This window comes from Monodon monoceros, unplaced genomic scaffold (assembly GCF_005190385.1).
Source record: "Monodon monoceros isolate NGI ecotype Baffin Bay Population unplaced genomic scaffold, NGI_Narwhal_1 Super_Scaffold_3, whole genome shotgun sequence".
NCBI lineage: Eukaryota > Metazoa > Chordata > Mammalia > Artiodactyla > Monodontidae > Monodon > Monodon monoceros.
Window position 1 is genome coordinate 102091245 of NW_021703780.1, and position 19581 is coordinate 102110825.

The 19581-nt window shown below is 47.7% G+C and overlaps 1 protein-coding gene across 5 annotated transcripts in view; it reads left to right on the forward strand.

The window, feature by feature from the left end:
* The window catches only part of TXNRD3 (thioredoxin reductase 3), a 41906-nt gene that overhangs the window by 10752 nt on the left and 11573 nt on the right, over positions 1-19581 (forward strand). For 3 of the 5 annotated variants that reach the window (XR_003796629.1, XM_029242309.1, XM_029242307.1), the window contains exons 2-11: positions 2258-2318; positions 3293-3402; positions 5585-5689; positions 5926-5998; positions 7943-8062; positions 9848-9990; positions 11439-11554; positions 12313-12538; positions 13143-13235; positions 18812-18888. Coding sequence is in view for 4 of the 5 variants with exons in the window: in XM_029242309.1 (XP_029098142.1) it covers positions 2258-2318; positions 3293-3402; positions 5585-5689; positions 5926-5998; positions 7943-8062; positions 9848-9990; positions 11439-11554; positions 12313-12538; positions 13143-13235; positions 18812-18888 (1124 nt within the window). In the remaining variant the exon portion in view is untranslated. Of the gene's footprint in view, positions 1-2257; positions 2319-3292; positions 5690-5925; positions 5999-7942; positions 8063-9847; positions 9991-11438; positions 11555-12312; positions 12539-13142; positions 13236-18811; positions 18889-19581 lie in introns of all 5 variants that reach the window. The other 2 variants (XM_029242308.1, XM_029242310.1) reach the window with 2 other exon arrangements.

The following is a 19581-nucleotide window of genomic DNA, read 5'->3' on the forward strand; positions in this document are numbered from 1 at the left end:
GGGACCTCTCAGAGGCAGGTTCTCTCGCCTGCTTTTCTTCCTGTGTACGGATCCACTTTCCTGTTTCTTTGTATGTGTGGTAATTTTTTTTGTTGAAACCAGGACATTTTAGGTAATGCATGATAGCATCTCCAGATACTGGACCCCTCCTTCTCTGTGGCTTGTTTTTGCTTGCTTGTTTATTTCTTTGTAGTGCGGTGGCTGGATTATTTGGGGGAAGTTTGTTTCCACCTGAAGACGGAGCCGCCCATGCTCCTCAGAGGTGCAGCCTTGGGTCTACGCAGCCACCCTGGGATAACAGGGGTTTAGCAGGGCTCTCGCTGGGCGTCTGTGTTATATTTTCTGACCCTGTCAGTGTCATGCCAGGTGTTAGGCTCCACTAATTGCAGGTTAGTTGCTCTGCTGTTTTTTGACAATGCCCTGGTGTGTAAATTGTTCCCTTTGCTGATCTAATTAAATCTGGGCCCCTTTGCGGCTGTAGTTTTTGAGACAAGTTTGCAGTTTGTTCTGACCCTAGGAGGGTTGTTGTTCGATATGTCCTTCCCTGGCTCTCTGGTAAACCAGCTGGCTACAGAGGATGGAGCTACCAGCCTACCCTTAACTGCTCACCACTGAAATCTCCATTGTTTCAGTTGCACCTTTAGACGTGAACTTCCCCACAGTGTGTTTCAAATGAAGTCCGTTCGTTTGGGTAGAGTTTCGGAGCTCCCTGATCGTGTGGTTTACCTCTTGCCCTGAGCAGAGTCTCTGAGACCTTGCTCCAGAGCTGGGGTGGGGACAGCGACCCCTTGTCTTGGAGGGACAACCTGCTTTATGAGCAGCTCTGGTGAGGCGGTGGCCTCTCCCAGCCTGGAACCTTGCCCCACCAGTGGGCTGGGGCCAGGCGGATCAGGGCCCTGGCGTTTTTGCCTGGGATAGAAACTTGGATTTATTAGTAGGGGTGGTTGAAGGAAGGGAGCTTTTCCCGTGTTGCTGGCCACGCTCCCTGGGAATATAGCCTCTGCCACTCACAGCTGTGGGGAGATTGGGAAATGGTGGTGGCCTGACCCTTCTGGTGGCTGGGATCTCAGGGAACAGGCAGCCCCGTTCCCTTGGCCACGTTCACCTGAAGTGGAGCTTCCATCACGCTGACGGGGGCAGAGGAGGGAAGGCGCAGGTCATGGCTCCGGTGCCTCAGACTCTCCCGTTCTTACTGACATCTAGTAGATTTTCTTCAATAAATGTTTCCTTGTTTGCTGTGTGCCCTCATTTTCGAGAGACTTAGAATGGCTCTTTTTAAACAAGTCCACCAGTTGTGGACGTTTGCCAGGGAGCAGGTCTGCCAGGTTCCTCACGCCTCCATCCTGGAATTGGAGCCCCTGGGCTTTACCTTGAGGGCTGAGGGTGTTGAAGGCAGCTGCAACTTAGAGAACCCCTAGGAGGGAGCTGAGACGTCCCCGTGGTAGGCACCACTGGCTGAGGACAGCCACTGTGGGGAACTGGAAAGGTGACCTAGCTCCATGTAGCGGACTGTCGAGACTTAGTAATTAACTGGTGGATGAGGAGTTAGTGAGGGGAGGGAGGCACTGCAGGACAGGGAAGCACTGCAGTGACTCACAGTCCGCGCTCTGCAGAGTTCTCAGAACGCAGATCAGCAGCCAGGGCCTGCGTCTGCATGTCTGACGACTCCTAGCGATGCCCGCGCTGCTGGTGCCCCGTTTGGGTAGCAAGGACCTAGGGTTTTGTGTTCAAGCAACTGGCGAATGGTGACAGGGTGGAATTGTCCATTTCCTTGTCTGTTTCCCCTGCTGGAGGGCAGGGATGGTGTCTTTCTCATTGTTGTATCTTGAGTATGTAGAACAATGGGTGACCTCTATAGTAGGTGTGGGATGGTTGAGTATTTGTTGAATGGCTTAATGACTGTTGACAGAAAAGGCAAAGAGGAACAGTGATGTGGGAACAGATGAATTTTATTTGGGGCATGCTGCACGTGAGGTGCCTGTGGTCAGCCAGGTGCAGAAATATTGCTTGTCCTGAGTTCAGAAAGGGGATTTGGGCAAAAGTTAGTGATTTGGAAATCGAGAATGCAGATTGTAAAGGAAGCAAAGAGGTGGGGTGAGGTTTTCCTGGGAAGATGCATAGAGGAGAGGGGAGAACATAGACCAGAGCTTATGTTGCTGAAGAACATCTGTTGTGAACACCCCTTGTCACTGTGCCCATATTTCATAGCTCTGTCTAATCTTCGTGAGAGTAAACCTTAGGTGCATTTTTGTTGCAGGTTAAAGAACTCTTTTCTTCCCTGGGAGTTGACTGTAATATCTTGGAACTTGATCAAGTTGGTGAGTAGAATGATTAGCACACATTGTTGTTTGTAATAAAGGTCAACAAGATTGACTTCTTTCCGTTTGCCTCATTCAACTCCATTTACTCCTGTCTCTTTCGGTTAGATGAGCTGATTTCATCTACCTTCAACCCCGCAGAGAATGAACCTGTATATGAAAATAATTTGTGTAGATTTTTTTGTCTATGTTTTTTGCATTTGAGGGGAGGGACTAGAAGGAAGATGTATAAACCGGTAAGCTGGAAGTCCTTCAGGCATCTCAGATGCGTCTGCCAACTTTCTAGCACAGTACATTAAGCTGTGATAAATGAAGTGAATCTGCCCCTGTTTCCTGAGTGTATCACCCCTGAGGGGCAACACGTCAGCTTCATGCTTTTGAATTCCTGTCATCTGTGCACTTTACATGTGCATGTGTTTTGCAGGAGTGGGAGACGTCATGGTGAACAGAAACCTGATCTGAGCCTTCATGGACTTCACCCTCCTTTTAGCCAGGTCACTTTAATAAGTGAAGTGTTCTAGAGTCTGTGAAACTTTTCTAAAGCGTATCCCGAGTGGGGCGCCTGAAGTACTTATGGCCCAGTTCTGCTTTCAGGGACCATGATCATAAAGAGTTTTCAGATGTAATTGCAGGAGATGTTTTCTGAGTTACCACTGTTAAGGCGGATTGTGTTTTACGTTTGCTCTTTAAAGTGGATTCTTATCTGTCTCTGCCTACTCATTGGATCATAAATCAAATTCTAACCTAGAAGTGTTTATTTTAAAAGGAGTCAGTAGACTGGTCTTTATTCTTTAAGGCTCCTTTTGGACACCTGAGTGTTTTCCCCTGTCGAGTCATCATTTGTAAAGTTGTATGACGTGCTGACCTCTGTGGGTGTGCAAACGTGGGTGTCTGAGTGTCCTAACACTGCAGCTCAGCTCACAAAGGCTTAGAACCTTTGCAGTGTTTTACCTGTTTAATCTTTTATTCCTTAGATGATGGGGCCAGTGTTCAAGAGGTGCTGTCGGAGATCACTAATCAGAGGACCGTGCCCAGTATCTTTGTGAATAAAGTGCACGTGGGCGGATGTGACCGAACTTTCCAGGTAATGATAGTATCGTGTGTTCTGGAATGCTGTTTGTTCAAATTTTGTCTTAAAAAAATAGTTAAAAAAGGGGGAGGAGATGGTTTTTAGAAGTCTTTTCATTTGTGTCTTTTGGAGCTTGTAAAATCAAAAGCCTGTAGGATGGTTATCAGAGAATCTTGATTGCTTTAATGGAAATTAGCTTTTCTACGAATTCAAACTTCAGAAGCTGAGGAGGAGGTTTTGAGTGAGGTTGCAGGACAGACAGGTCAGCGGCGCTGCTCTCTTCCTCCTGATGGGACAGAAACAAGGCCTCTTCCCTCCTCAAGGTTTAGTGAAATGAGCTCAGCACTAACGTTCTGGTCCAGGGTGCATAGGACTCCTACCAAGGCTGCTGACCCTGCGAGCTTCGCAAAGCTTTGCTTGTTTGATTCCTAGAATGCAGAAATGAACAGGAATCATTCGGTTAAGTAGAGATAGATCAAAATTGTTGTTTATTAAATAAGGTCTGTATTTTAACTAGGTGTTTGCTTTTATTAAAATTCTGCTCTTGTATCCTTTATGTATGTATGCAAATGGTAATGATCAGTGATTGATTAAATGCTTATATTTAGATTTCAATTAAGAATTATATTTTTGTCGGGAGAAAAGATTGTCTACGTTGTATGTTAACCTGGGATTGGCATTGTTCTCTAGTAACAGCCTGCTCTATGTGTCCTAGAAGCTATAACCCAACTCATGTGGTGGTAAGTACCATAGTTTACAGCCTCTAAACACCTTTGGAGTTGCTGATCTTGCCAGTCCTAGCTGGGAAGATGCTGTCAGAGCGTGGTCTGGGGCTGTAGAGGTGTCGGTTCTACTTCGAGACTGCAAGACTCTCCCTTGGACAGCAGCTGTTTAGGAGGGGGATTTCCCTACGGGCCCTAGGAATCAGGAGGCCACCCGGCTTTGGGACCATGCACGAGACATCTGCTGGGTCTGTGGTCGTGTGGCACTTCCACTGCGCTCCCAGGATGAGCCCGTTCGAAAGCCAGTTTGTTGGGACTGAGCAGCCGACTTTGCACAGACAGAACTATTGTTTAGTCACATATGGAGCCTCTGACCTCATCTAAGCTTCTTCTGACCACCAGGAGGGCCAAGTGGACAAGAGAATGTGCTGCAGGGTCAGCCTCCTGACCAGAAAAAGCAAGTTGTTTGTGTTGTATAGGAAGTGGCGAGATTTAGGTCAGTTTACGAGAAACCAGGAAAAGCTTCAAAGTGCATGTCCTGCTGCCCATGCATGAGCATTGTTCTCAAGGTGAAGACTAGCACAGGTGGACAAAACATAGAGGGTCTTGAACAATGGCGCTTGGCTATTTAACTGCACCTAGTTATTCTGTAACTCAGCTTTACCTGCTCGCCACTCGAAAGCCAATACCGAGAAGCAAGCGTTAGTAGAAAGGAAAGTTGCTTTAATCAGAAAAGCCAGCCATCTGGGGAGAAGGCGGACCCATGTCCCGAAACCAACTTGGAAGATTCTGCTTGGCCATGATCGTTTTTAAAGGGAAAAAGGGGAAATAATCTCAGTTAATCATTGAGACAGGAGGTCGGATTCTTCGTCATCTCTCCATCGTGTGCAGACCTGCCGGCTTCTCCTGAGCTTCCCTTGGGTGCCGTCTTGCCCACGTGGTCCGCCTGCAGATTTGCTAAGGGGGACGATGGGCATAGAGAGTCAGTCATTCTTTACCTACTTAATCCTTCATTCTTACTCCTTTTAATCCAGGAAAGGAGTCGACAGGTCAGGCGAGGTATTGCGTGCATTCAGTAGAGCAGAAATCAGGGGCTAGTTTAAATGTTACCTATGATCTCAGTTTTACAACTAAGGTCTGAGGAGAGCAGAGACGAGCAAACGGAAAAGGGCAGAAGAGCTGCTTACAAAATGACCTAGTCTGACATGGATGTAAGGCCATGACCTCCCCATCATTGGACACATGCCTCACTATCGGGTGATAACCAACAAAACATATGTGCTTTGGCATCCGTTCTAACTAGTTGGACCCAACTGAATGCCATCCAGGTAAACTGACAGTTCCAACTTACAAAGATTGTAGGTCAACTGTTTCCAAGACTTTTATAAAAGAAATGTATGCCGATTAAGCATAGGGTACAAAGAAAAAGTTTGAAAACAAGTCACACTGTGTCCTCTCCTTTGGGTAACCCTCAGGCACATCAGAGTGGTGTATTACAGAAGCTCCTGCAGGAAGATCCAGCATGCGATTACGACCTCATTGTCATTGGTGGTGGCTCTGGCGGCCTCTCGTGTGCTCAGGTATGAAAAAAATGACCCCCGAAGATGATTTTCCTGGTGATTGCCACGAGCACTTCTTCTGCTGCTTAAAGAAAAAGCCGTTTATGATGTTCCAGTCTACTCTGTTGTTGTAATAGCTGGTTTAATGAAGAGGAAAAACTGGGTTTCATCACAAACACAGTCATCGTTTAGGGGAGAGAGAAATCGGGGGAGTGTCAGGAAAATGACAAGGTCTCTATCTGTGGCTTTTTTCGTAGGAAGCTGCCGCTTTGGGGAGGAGAGTCATGGTGCTGGACCTCGTGGTCCCGTCGCCCCAGGGCACATCGTGGGGTGAGCTGCTCTTCCCACCATCATGCGGTGGTTGTTCTCTGTAGGCTCAGCCTCCCTCAGTCCTCACAACAGTCTCGAGTATAACCCACCTGTTTCAGGGGTGAGGAAACTAAATCTCCAATCACACTGTTAACAAGAGGAGACACTGGAAGAATAATAGGAAAATAATTAGGGAAGACTGTGCGAAAGGGAAAAATTCCGTGACCCCAGTGTTCCAAAACTTCTGCCAGAATAATTTTTGTACACACGCATGGGTGTTTTCACACCGTTGTGGTCCCGCAGTGGTGTGTGCACCCCGTTGTGCTCGCCTGAGTTGGCCATGATGCTTTTCTGTGTTTCTGCATTGATTTTATCATGGACCCCAGTGGCTGCAGGATGGTCAGTTGACTTAGTGTGTGTGGTCATCCCAGGTCCGTTTAATGCAACGCACAGCAAGCTCCCAGCCTGGGACTTTGCTGTAGACAAGAGTGCTCGCCTGTCCACGCTCTTTTCACTGTAGCATAGAAGGCATAGCTTTTGTGCTGGGTGTTTTCTGCCTATGCTTCGGTCCATCCCCGTTGTCTGTACCCTGCGCTCCCCACAAACTGGTGGATTGGCCGCATGCCCTCTGGCTTCTGCTGGGGCGTGGCCATCGGGGTAACGGGAAGAGCAGAGGAGGAAGCGCAGGGCGGGGTCTCCAGGCCCGCTGGGCACTGCAGGCTGGTTCTCCCCCGTGGTCCAGCTTTGGGTGGTGGCACTGGCCCCGTCGCTTACCCCTTCACGGGGCTGGTGGTGGCCCCCTTGCACCCACTGCTCTTCCTGCCACACCCTGTAATGATTTCTACCCTCTCCTCAGTTCCCCAGCTGGAGTGTCACCTGTTTCCTGCCAGAACCCTGACAAAATGGGAAAGTTGGTTTTTGTTTTTTGTAATAAATTCATTTATTTTATTGATTTTATTGATTTTATTTTTGGCTGTGTTGGGTCTTGATCGCCGCACGCGGGCTTTCTCTAGTTGCGGCGAGAGGTGGCTACTCTTCGTTGTGGTGCGCGGGCTTCTCATTGCGGTGGCTTCTCTTGTTGCGGAGCACGGGCTCTAGGCGCGCGGGCTTCAGCAGTTGTGGTGCGTGGGCTCAGTAGTTGTGGCTCGCGGGCTCTGGAGCGCAGGCTCAGTAGTTGTGATGCACGGGCTGCGTTGCTCCACGGCATGTAGGATCTTCCCGGACCAGGGCTTGAAGCTGTGTCTCCTGCGTTGGCAGGCAGATTCTTAACCACTGCACCACCAGGGAAGCCCCGGGAAAGTTGGTTTTTAAAGTTCAAGTTTACTCAAAAAAATTTAGCCTAGAATTTCATATATTAAAGGTAGTTCACCTCAACTTTGCTCGTATGGTTGGAACGCTTGTCTTTCTTCTTCCTTCCTCTGGCCCTGTCCCCTCCCCTGTCCAGAAAGAGCCCGCTTAACCTGGACACCAGGAGAGATGTGCTCGCAGAGGGCTCTTCTGTTTCTAGCCCCGTGTTGTTGAAGGATCCAGAGTAGATGTTACCTGGCAGCTGGCAGTGGACCTGTGCTGGCTCCGAGGAGGACTCAGGTTCGCAGAAGCAAAGGCTGGAGGCTGCAGTGTTGGCCTCAGTGCAGCGTGGGCCTAATTAACCTGACGCGGTTCTGACCACTTTGTGGGTCAGACTCAAGTGGAAGTTTTAGACTCTGTCCCCAGAAAACCGTTCACGTGCACGTCCATGTTTTGCACATCCCTGGGCCTCCTTCATGGACCCTCGGTCAACAAGTTTGGTGAATCATTTCGTGTTGTTGTGGGGCGTGATGGTGACCCCATGACCGTCAAGTTTGTCATTTCCACGTTTTAATAACACCCACTCTGCACGTGCGCAAAACCACACGCACGCACACACACGCACACACGCACACACACACGCACACACAACGTTACAACTGTGACTTTCTCTCTCAGGTCTCGGTGGCACTTGTGTGAATGTCGGCTGCATCCCGAAGAAGCTGATGCACCAAGCCGCCCTTTTGGGCCAGGCGCTGACTGACTCAAGGAAGTTTGGCTGGGAGTGCAGTCAACAAGGTGGGTGATAGCGTGTAAAGAGAGAGATTGGGAGAAAAGAAGAAAGAACGAGTTCCTTGGAAATCCGTGCTGTTTACATTGCTGTAGTTTAGTTTTATGGGGGTTTTTTTGGGCTGTGCTGTGCAGCTTACGGGATCTTAGTTCCCCGACCAGGGATCGAACGTGGGCCCTCGGCAGTGAAAGCGTGGAGTCCTAACCACTGGACCGCCAGGGAAGTCCCTGTAGTTCAGTTTTAAATTAGTTTAATAAACACTTGTGAAGAGCCCACCGTGTGCCAGCCAGGCCCAGAGAACTCAAAGGTGGTCAGTTGAAACCTGCTTTCGTGGGCCTTAGTGCTTAGGGAGGGAGCTGTTGCAGCCTCGGCCATTCCAAACCCTTAGCAGAGTGTGAGAGGGAATAGTTACTATTTTCAGGTTTCTTTCAAGTGTAAAGAAAACAGAATAGCAAGGGTCATTGTGTGGATTTTATCCATTACTGTGAGGACATTTTCTTTTATATCAGTGTTTATGTATGTCTTTGGTTAATGGAAAACAAATTCACCAATAAAAACCTATTGGTGGGACTTCCCTGGTGGTCCAGTGGGTAGGACGCTGCACTTCCACTGCAGGGGATGCGGGTTCGATCCGTGGTTGGGGAACTAGATCCCGCATGCCGTGCGGTGTGGCCAAAAAAAAAAAAATCTGCAAAGCACCTATTGGTGAGGCTCTGAGGACGCAGAGATGAGGAAACTGTCACTCCTGCCCTGGAGCAGCATAGCCTGCTGGGGGAGGGAGGGGGAGGGGGAGGGGAGCGACTTAGTGCCCGTAATTGGTGCTGAAGTTTCCAGCATCAACCTGAGGGGCACTTAGGAGCCTTGAGCCGTGGAGGTGGCGAAGGTGGCCCTTGAGGTAGGACACAGGGCAGGAAGCAGCTTGCCCCACACCATGTGAGCTGTGTAGACATGGTCATCATTGCTGGTCGAAACCCCCTGGGACCATGGGCATGGGGTCTGGGAACGTAGTAACCAGAATGGCCATCGGGACTGCAAAATCTTAGGAGACTTGTTGTCCACGGAGGTCCTAGGAAGGGTGACATGACATCTGGGCGATAATCACTGCCGCCGCCCGAGCCTCTGCGCACTGTGACCTCTGCCCCTTCCCTGTGCTCTCCTGTCCCACGTCCCAGTGGGCGGGGCCCTCGAGAGCGCTGGAGGGGTCCAGGTCCAAATGTGACCAGAGGGTGAACCCCCGATGGATGGGTTTGCCTTTGGGGACCTCCCCCAGCTTGACGGGAGCCCTGGGCTGGTGTCTCCTTGGGGACTGGCATCGGCAGATGAGATGGATCCAGGAAAGAAACCCCACCTAGAAGGTCCAGGGTGAGGAGGAATATTGATTCCGTGAACCCCACCCCGGCTTTGACGGGAAGTGGGTGAACTCGGTCATCTAAATGCGGGGCATTCACTGTCACAGCCCCGCCGGGGATCCGGGGGGTGTGGCCAGGGAGGTGTCCCGCACCTGTCCTGGGGGCGCTCCCGGTGCCTCGAGACCCTGGGGCCTGGGTGCGAGATGGCTGCTCCCCGCCCTCCTCCTTGGGCTTTCCTTGTTTTCACAGCTCTGCTTTTCGCGTCTTTTGTATTTTAGAAGAGGAAGAAGTATAAGCCGTGACTGGCATCAAAAGGGTTTCAGTTGCTGGTTATCTTCTGTTCACTTCTTGACTCTTGAAGCGATAGATAGGGTGGCTCGTGTGTACGTGTGACTTACCGGTGACAGTGCAGCCCCTTCACACCCCCTGGTGATTTCTCCTCAGTGAAGCACAACTGGGAGACCATGACCGAAGCCATTCAGAAGCACGTCGGCTCTCTGAACCGGAGCTACCAGCGGGCTCTGAGGGAGAAGGCGGTGGCCTACGTCAACTCCTACGGGGAATTTGTTGAACACCATAAAATCAAGGTCTGTTGGGGCGTTTTGTCCCGTTCGTTGCTTTCCTTGCTTCTGCCATGCCTGCCGTGAACCCATACTCCGTGTTGCATGTTGAGGGCTGCAGCTGGTGTGCGTGTGCACAGCCGTGCACGCATGTGCTTTCCCCAGTGTTCGTTGACTCCACGTCTGGCTAAAGTGGAGACATTGCCTTTTAAAGAATTCTCAGTTTTAACTTATTTGCCTTTCGGTTTCATTGCCATCTTAAAAGAGAAAATGTTTAAACAGTTCAGAGTTCAAAATTCTAAAAAGATCAAAATTTTAGGAGTGCAATTCTTTTTTAAAATGAAACCTCAACTAGAACTCCGGTACATATTATTCATAAAAGCACTAGTAGGGCTTCCCTGGTGGCGCAGTGGTTGAGAGTCCGCCTGCCGATGCAGGGGACGTGGGTTCGTGCCCCGGTCCGGGAGGATCCCACATGCCGTGGAGCGGCTGGGCCCGCGAGCCATGGCCGCTGAGCCTGTGCGTCCGGAGCCTGTGCTCCGCAACGGGAGAGGCCACAACAGTGAGAGGCCCGCATACCGCAAAAAAAAAAAGCACTAGTAAAAGTAGTATCAGAATTAGTGTATTTTATACATTTGTATTTGTAATATTTGTGTGTTGTGAGATCAGTACTTACGGAGAATGAGACTGTTGATGATCACAAACATTTAACTGGAGTGTGAGAGACGTTCCGATACCATCCTCAACACCTGCCCCACCTCTGTCCTCTGCTTTGGTGGCACAGTACTCGATGGCCTGGACAGGACTTGAGGTCCTTTTGTGGTCACCTGTTGTCTCTAGAAAGGTGTCAGTTGTGTGTTGAGAGCTGAGAACCTCACATGGCCACAGGAGGCCAGGGCGGGAGCTCCAGTCGGTGGGCTTGTTTCTCAGGCCGTCACCTGCCTGCCTTCTCCCCGCCGCAGCCTGGCTGTTCTGTTCAGGACCCTCCTCCAGGCTGCCCTCCCTCCATCCCACTGTTTTTTAATTTTCTAATGAAAATGGATTTATGATTTGCTTGTGTAATTGAAAATAAACAAACAATGAACAGCTTTGTGGATTCCGCAGAGCCTGGATTTCGGTACGGCGCACAAGGGTCTTCAGAGTGGGCACCCTCTTTCCCTGTTCCTTCCCGGCACTGGCTGCTCCCCAGATGCCAGCTGCTCCTCGGCCTGCGCACTTGGCCACGCTCTCTCCTCTCTCCAGTCACCCGCGCGGCCGCCCTGACTGGCCTTCCAGTCCCCCACTGCTCCGCACCGCGGCCGTAGTGCCCAGGCTGTGAACACGCCTGTTTTCTGTGCAGGAGGTTATCACAGTGTGTTACTATCTTTGCATGTGTGTTCCTGCTGACAGGAAGCTCCGTAGTAACTACTGCGTCCCGGGTGTCTGATATTCTGTGGTGGTTGATGAAAAGTGAAGTTTGCTTTTCTCTTTTCAAGGCAACCGATGGAAACGGACAGGAAACGTATTATACTGCAGCAAAATTTGTCATAGCAACAGGGGAAAGGCCGCGTTATTTGGGAATCCAAGGAGATAAAGAATACTGTATTACTAGGTAAGATTAACTAGGCCATCTAACCGTAAGTTGTAAATAGTATGTTTCTGTGTCTCCAGTTTATTTACTCCCTGTCTTATTTCACAAAAGATTTGAACTAATGACAAATCAAAGTACATACAATGCAAAGCTAGGTAGTTAACATGATGGAGCACAGAGACCGTAGGCTCAGTAAATAATAAGGTCACAGATGCACACAGGTGTGTTGCAGGTCTCCTGGTAGGTGCTCTGGGAACGGGTCTGGGATTTGGCTCTACAATTTCTAGAGCTCACAGGGAAGCAGTGACTACTTCACTGCTTTAGGGTTTCGTGTCTGTATGGCAGTAATGAACCAGGTGACCAGGAGAAGCACAGCTGTCCTAATACTGGCGTGTAATAGGAATTCTCATTGGATGGTTGTAGCAGGACGTACGACCTTGGCATAGAAAGCTGGACAATGAATTTCAAACTGTTTTGAGCAGGCGCACTTTAACAAATACGTTTTTCACTGTGTGGTCGCTCAGGTGAGCACACAACACCCACGGCAGACAAAGCCGTGTTTCTTCTTATTACATAGAATGTGGTCTAATATCCTCTGTCCCATTTTATTATTTACAAAATCTTGGCCTGTGACCCACTAGTTTGATGTTGAGACACTGGGCTGGACATCTCCCTCCACAGTGGACACGCACTCCACAGGCTGTCTGTCCCCTTCAGCGCCTGTTCGTTCCGGCCCCGCATGGCACCATCCTGCCTGGAAACCCCTTCTCTCTTTGCAGCGATGACCTCTTCTCTCTGCCCTACTGCCCGGGCGCGACCCTGGTGGTGGGCGCATCCCCCGTGGCGCTGGAGTGCGCAGGCTTCCTGGCCGGCCTGGGCCTGGAGGTCACGGTCATGGTGAGCTCGCAGCTCCTGCAGGGCTTCGACCAGGAGATGGCCGAGAAGGTGGCTTCCTCCATGCAGCAGCTCGGCGTCCGATTCCTGCGCAAGTTCGTGCCCGTGGAGGTGAGTTCCCAGCACCTGCCAGCCTTCGCTGTCGCCTCGCCCTCCCCGCTCTCGCGCTTTCCTGTTGCCCTCGTTAACTCTGCTCACCAGGAACCCTGAAGATGGTGCTCCCACCCCGGTCTCGGCGCCTGGCCGCCCCCTCCCCCTCCTCCCCTTCCCCCTCACTTTCCCTCCCCCGGCCGCACGTCCCGTCTCAGTGCTGAGGCCTCTGCTCAGGCATCCTCCCCAACTCCGTACCCATTTATGCAGCCACCTGCTGGGCATCTCCACGTGAATTCCTCTCAAGCATTTTAAATTTAACAAGATGAAATAAAGCTCTTGATTTCCCCACCGAATGTACTCCCTGCTGTGTTTCCGGCCTGTCTCAGTGCTCGGGAAGTGGTCCCCTGGAACACGCCATCTGTTAAGTCAATGCCTGGAAAGCATCCCTCTGTGGCTCCCCTTCTGTTGTCTCCAGCTAACCCAGCAACTTATCTCTCTTCCACATTGTCCCTTGGGACGGCCCTCTTTTCTCTGTCCAAACACCTAAACATACACACACCCTGTGGTCCACCTATTTTCTGTCACCTGTAGAGATAATCCTTGCACTGTTCCTCCTCACCAGGTTCAGCAGTTGGAGAAGGGGTCACCTGGGAAGCTGAAGGTAGTGGCTAAATCTACGGAAGGAACAGAGATGATTGAGGGCCTTTACAACACGGTGAGTTTCTGTCGTGTGAGCAGTGGGTGGACGAACACGCTCATAAGTTAGTGCAGATGAAACTTAGGGGAAAATTATACCAGCATTAACTCTTTTCTTGATTCTTCGTGAGAGTCTGATACATATGGAAGGTGGTTGTGCTGTTGACATTTGATAGTTTTCAGCGGCACACGAAGCATACGATGGTAATATACGTGTGTGTGTGACTATGCAGAGAACAAAATCTGGAAGCAGGTATACCTGCTTTTAGTGCTTACTTCTGGGGAATTAGATGTCTTATACATTCCTGCATTTGAATATTTTTGCAATAAACATTGAATATACTTTATAATCAAAACAACAATAAAGATATTTTCAAAAACAAACAATGTAAAATCTCCAAACAGTGTGACTAGTCCCTGGACTTTTGGGGGTGGCAACAATTCTAATTTAAACTGATGATACTTAGAGACCATTTCTTTTGTAAACTGTAGTTTATACCTTTAACATAAACTGTACACTTGTGTTTTACACACTCTTATAACATGATTCTTTTCAATTAAAAGTAGATAACGTGGAGAGGCTCACCAAAGCCAAAAATACGTAAAACAAAAGTAAAAATCAGCCTCTGTTCAGATTTCGATTAGGACTGCGGTGGATGCGTAACCAGTTGGAAACACTGGACTTCTTTGCAGTGTCCATTCTCCCAGTCCATGAACATGGTATATCTGTCCTTTGACTTAAGCCATCTGTCATAGTTCCCAGCAAATTTAGTACATTTCTCGGTAGACATCAAGAAGGTCTTCTGTTAGATTTATTGCTAGGTACTTACATATTTCTGTATAGTTACAAACGGTGTTTTATGAAAACAGTGTCATTGTCTTTCCCTGTTTGCTGCTGACGTACAGAATGCAGCTGATATGTGTGATCTGATTTAGTACTCAGTAAGCTTGCGGAAGTCCTATTTGGTTATGTATCCTTAGACTATGTGGGGTCTTCTTTGTCCATGTTCCTATCAAGGGTTTTGCTTCCTCCTTTCCACTGTTTCCCTTTCCTCCTTTTTCTTGCACAAGGGCACCAGCCATGGCCTCCAGTGCAGTGTTAACAAGAAATGCAGAGCCAGGTGCTCCTGTCTGTTCTCAGGGTCGGAAGGAAGGCTTTCACTGTTTCATGGTTATAGAGTAAGGTGTTCCATAGGGTTTGGGTAGATATTCTTAATCACGCTAAAGAAATCATTTTCTATTTCTCGTTTGCTAAGTGGTTTCATTTGTTATTTGGGTTTTGTATGTTTGTTTGTTTTAAAAGTCAGGATTGGATATTTAGCTGTAAGATTGTTTCTTTTGTAGCTGTTAATGATTTTTTTTTCTTTAATCTGTTAGTGTGTTGAATTACATTGGTTTTCTAATGTTCAGTCAACTTTGCATTCCTGATAAACCCAACTTGGTAATGGTCCTTTTTATATATTGTTGGATTTGGTTATTTAGAATTTTTGCATCTATATTCAAGAATTGTATTGGCTTATAATTTTCCTTTCACGTACTGAACTTTTCAGATTTTGGTATCAAAGTTATTCTAGCTCACGAAAGATGTTTGGAATATGTTCCTTCTTTCTCTGTTCTCTGGAGGCGTTTAGTAATATTAGTATTAGTTCTTTGCATGTTTGATAGAATCCACTGATGCAAACACCAGGGCCTCGAATGTTCAGTGAAGATATATTCAGTTTTCTTTAACAGTCAATGGACCTTTTAAAGCTTTCTACTTTTTTCTATATCAACTTTTGATTTGTTACATTTTCTCAGAATTAGTCTGTTTCATCTAAGTTATCAAATGTATTGGTATAAAGTTGTGCAAAATATCTAAAATTGTGAATTGTTTATTTTTGTAATGATGTATCATTTACATGTAGTGATATACACAGTTCAGTTGGCTTTGACAAGTGTACATGTTTCTGTAATGCACACTCCTTTGAGAGTAACAGAGCATTTCTGTGGAGTCGGAAAGCTGTCTCGCACCCCTTCCCAGTACCTTACCCCAAGCAACCCTGATCTGGTCTGTCACCAGAGACCAGCTGTTCCTATTTAGATGTCACGATGTGGAGCCACGTGGTACGTGCTCCTTGGGGTCTGACTCGGGATCCATCCATGTGGCGTGTATCAGTGGCTGGCTCTTTTCACCATATGAATTGTCTGAATGTACCACAGGTCACTTTCCTGTGGAGGGATGCCAGGCTGTTTGCCCCTGGGTTCTTGTGACGAAAACTCTGTGAAGGTTCTTGCGTGAGGCCTTCTGTGGACACACGCTTTCCTTTCTTGTGGGTAAATACCTAGCAGTGAAATTGCTTGGTCATTGGGGACTTCCTGTGTTTAACTTTTGGGGAAGCTGCCAGACAGCTTCCAAATGATTGTCTCAATCTATATTCCCACCAAGGATGCATGAGTTGTGGTTGTCCTGTAGCCTCACCAACATTTGGGGTTGTCGACTTTCTTGTTTAAGCCGCTCCAGTGCATGTGTAGTGGAATCTTGTTATAGGTTTAACTTGCATCTTCCTAGTGACTACAGTGATGTTTGGCAACTTCTCATGTGTTTTTTGGCCGTTTAAATATTTTCCCTTATCAAGTGTCTGTTTGAGTCTTTGGCGCATTTTTGGTTGGGTTATTGAATTTTATTTGGAATTGCAGGAGTTCTGTGTGTGTTGTGGGTACATTCCTTTTTCAGATGTGTGTGTGTGAATATTTCTTCCCACCTAGTTGCCCATTTAGTTTTTTATGGCATCTTTTGATGAGCAATAGTTTTAAATTTTTGCTGAAGTTCAGTTCATCAGATTTTTGTTTTATGATTAAAGTTCTCTGCGTGCTCTACCCAGAGGTTGTGAAGATATTCTACATTTTCTTCCTGAAGCTTTATAGCTTTATCTTTTATGTTTAAGCCTGTAATTCATCTTGAACCAATTTTTGTTTACAGTGTGAGGTAGGAATTGAGGTTCTTTTTCTTCCATGTTGATACCCAGAGCCATCTGTGAAAAGACTTCTCTTTGTCCATTGAGTTGCTTTGGTGCCTTTGTGATCATGTGGTGTTTAACTGTGGGTCTGTTTCTGTCCTCTCTGACCTGTTTTGGTCATTGAAGCTTTATAGTAAGTACTAGACCAGGGAGGGTAGGCTCTCTAGCTTTGCATAGGGCCTTTCCATATGAAATTTTTTTATTGAAGTATAACTGATTTACTTTACAACTAATGTTGTGTTAGTTTCAGGTGTACAGCAAAGTGATTCAGATATATGTGTGTGTGTGTGTGTGTGTGTGTATGTTCTTTTTCAGATGTTTTTCCAATTATAGGTAATACAATATACTGAATACAGCTCCCTGTGCTCTACAGCAGGTCCTTGTTGATCATCTACTTTATACATAGTAGTGTGTACCTGCTAATCCCAAGCTCCTAGTTTATCCTCCCCACCTTTTCCCCTTTGGTAACCATAAGTTTGTTTTCTATGTCTGTGAGTCTGCTTCTGTTTTGTGAATAAGTTCATTTGTATCATTTTTTTAGATTCCACATATAAGTGATATCATATGATACTTGTCTTTGACTTACTTCACTTAGTATGAAAAGCTCTAGGTCCATCCATGTTTCCAATTCGTTAAAAAAAAAAAAAAAGTCCTGCTGGGATTTTGATTGAGATGGTATTGCTTATGTAGATGAATTTGCGAGAACTGACATCTTAACAACAGTGATTTTTCCAGTACACGAACCTCATACATCTTTCCATTTGTTTGCGAGTTCTTTAGTTTCTCTCAGCAGCTTTTTGTCATTTTGCTCTAGAGGTCTTTCATGTATTTTGTCAGATTTATCTCTGAGTGTTTCGTATTTTTAAGCTACTGTAAGTGGTATTTTAAACTTTAAGTTTTCAGTGGTTAGTAGGTAGTACATAGAAATACAAATGATTTTTGTATATTGGCCTCCTTAGGAGTTGTTCTGCATAAAGCACCAGTTTTGTTTCTTCTTTCCAATCTGTGTGCTTTTATTTCTTTTTCTTGCCTTGTTACACTGATTAAGACATCCACAACAGTGTTGAATGGACATTGTGAGTCCCCCATCTCAGCAGTGAGGCCGTCTTTCATCACAGCTGGGGCGTGAGCTCTCGGGTTTTGCAGGTGCCTTTTATCAGGCTGGGGAAGTGCTCTTTTATTCTGAGTGTGCTGAGGACTTTATTAAAATCCTCAACGGGTGTTCAGTTTTGTCAAATGCTGTCCCCACATCTATTGGGATGACTAAGTTGTTTTCTCCTTTATTCCGTTAATATGGTGAATTACACTGATTGATTTTTGTATGTTAAACCAGACTTGTATTTTGGGGACAAAGCCCACTTTGGGGACAAAGCTGACATCTGTTAAGGGTTTTGCATCTGTGTTCCCGAGGAGTGCTGGCTTCTCATTTTCTTTTCTTTTCCTGCCCTTGTTTGATTCTGTGTCAGGTGATTGTGCCGGCCTTCTACAAAGGACTTGGGACGTGGTCCCTCTTCTGGGTCCCGGAGACTTTGTGTATCATTAATGTTATTTCTTTTTTTAAAAAAAATTATTGATTTATTTTATTTATTTTTGGCTGCACTGGGTCTGCGTTGCGCACAGGTTTTCTCTAGTTGCGGCGAGCAGGGGCTACTCTTCATTGCGGTGTGCAGGCTTCTCATTGTGGTGGCTTCTCTCGTTGCGGAGCACGGGCTCTAGACGCGCGGGCTTCAGTAGTTGTGTCACGTGGGCTCAGTACTTGTGGCTCGTGGACTCTAGAGCTCAGGTTCAGTAGTTGTGGCACACGGGCTCAGTTGCTCTGTGGCATGTGGGATCTTCCTGAAGCAGGGCTCGAACCCGTGTCCCCTGCATTGGCAGGCGGCTTCTCAACCGCTGCGCCACCAGGGAAGTCCTTAGTGTTATTTCTTAAGTGTTCCATAGACTCTACCAGTGAAGTCACCTGGGTCTGGAGTTAACTTATGGGAAGTTTATACATCGTGGATTCAGTTTCTGTAGTGAGTATAGAGTTCCTTAGTCTGCTAGGGCTGCCATAACAAAGTGCCACTAGGTGGGGTTTCTCTCGCCTCTGGAGACCAGACCCCTGAGATCAAAGTGTGAGTAGACTGGTCCCCTCTGAGGCCTGTCTCCTGGGCGTGTAGACGGCCGGCTTCTCCGTGTGTCCTCACGTGATCACCGCTCAGTTTTTGTTGTGTGTGTCCCAAAAACCTCTTCTTATATAAGGACACACGTCAGACTGGGTTTAGGCCACCCTAATGGCCTTGTTTTATCTTAATCACCTCTGCAAAGGCCCCATCTCCAAATACAGTCACATTCTGAGGTTCTGGGGGTTAGGGCTGCAACATGAATTTGGGGAAGGGGCACAGTGCAGCTCATGACGTAGGGTTACTCAGACTTGTATGGGTGCAAGTTTGGTACATTCTGTCCTTCAAGGAATCTATTTTGTCTAAACTGTCAAATTTATTGGCATAGGGTGTTCATAATATTCTGTTACTGTCCTTTTAATGTCTGAAGGGTCCATAGTGAGGTTCCCTCTGTCATTCCTGTTATTAATCGTTTGTTTTTGCTCTCTCTCTAAATGTAGGTTTTGTTAGCAATTGGTCGTGACTCCTGTACGAAGAAAATCGGGCTGGAGAAGATTGGTGTCAAAGTCAATGAGAAGTGAGTCCCGGGCATCACCACCCAGCGCTGCACGGGGCAAGACCCAACGCTGCACGGGGCAAGACCCAGCGCTGCACGGGGCAAGTCCCGGCGCTGCACGGGGCAAGACCCGGCGCTGCACGGGGCAAGTCCCGGCGCTGCACGGGGACAGTCCCTGCGCTGCACGGGGCAAGTCCCGGCGCTGCACGGGGAGAGTCCCTGCGCTGCACGGGGCGAGTCCCAGCGCTGCACGGGGAGAGTCCCAGCGCTGCACGGGGCAAGACCCGGCGCTGCACGGGGCAAGACCCTGCGCTGCACGGGGCAAGTCCCGGCGCTGCACGGGGAAAGTCCCGGCGCTGCGTGGGGTAAGTCCCAGCGCTGCATGGGGCAAGACCCAGCACTGCACGCGGCACGACCCAGCACTGCACGGGGCACGGTGTTTCTACACATCAGCTCATGGAGACTCTTATCTAATTACTAACATGCAAAGTTTCGATGCTTTAAATTTACTTTGTAAGTACTGTGGCAGCTCTGTATTATCAATTTTTTCATTAATTAATTGATAACTCTTCATGTTTTTCTTAAATATCTCATGCATTAAACAGTTATTTAAAAAAAATTGTGGGAATGTATTCACCTACTTTCTGTGATTTAGAATGAATTTGTATGTCCTTGATCAGGCACAGAGAAAAATTTCAAAGCTATGGGTTTGAG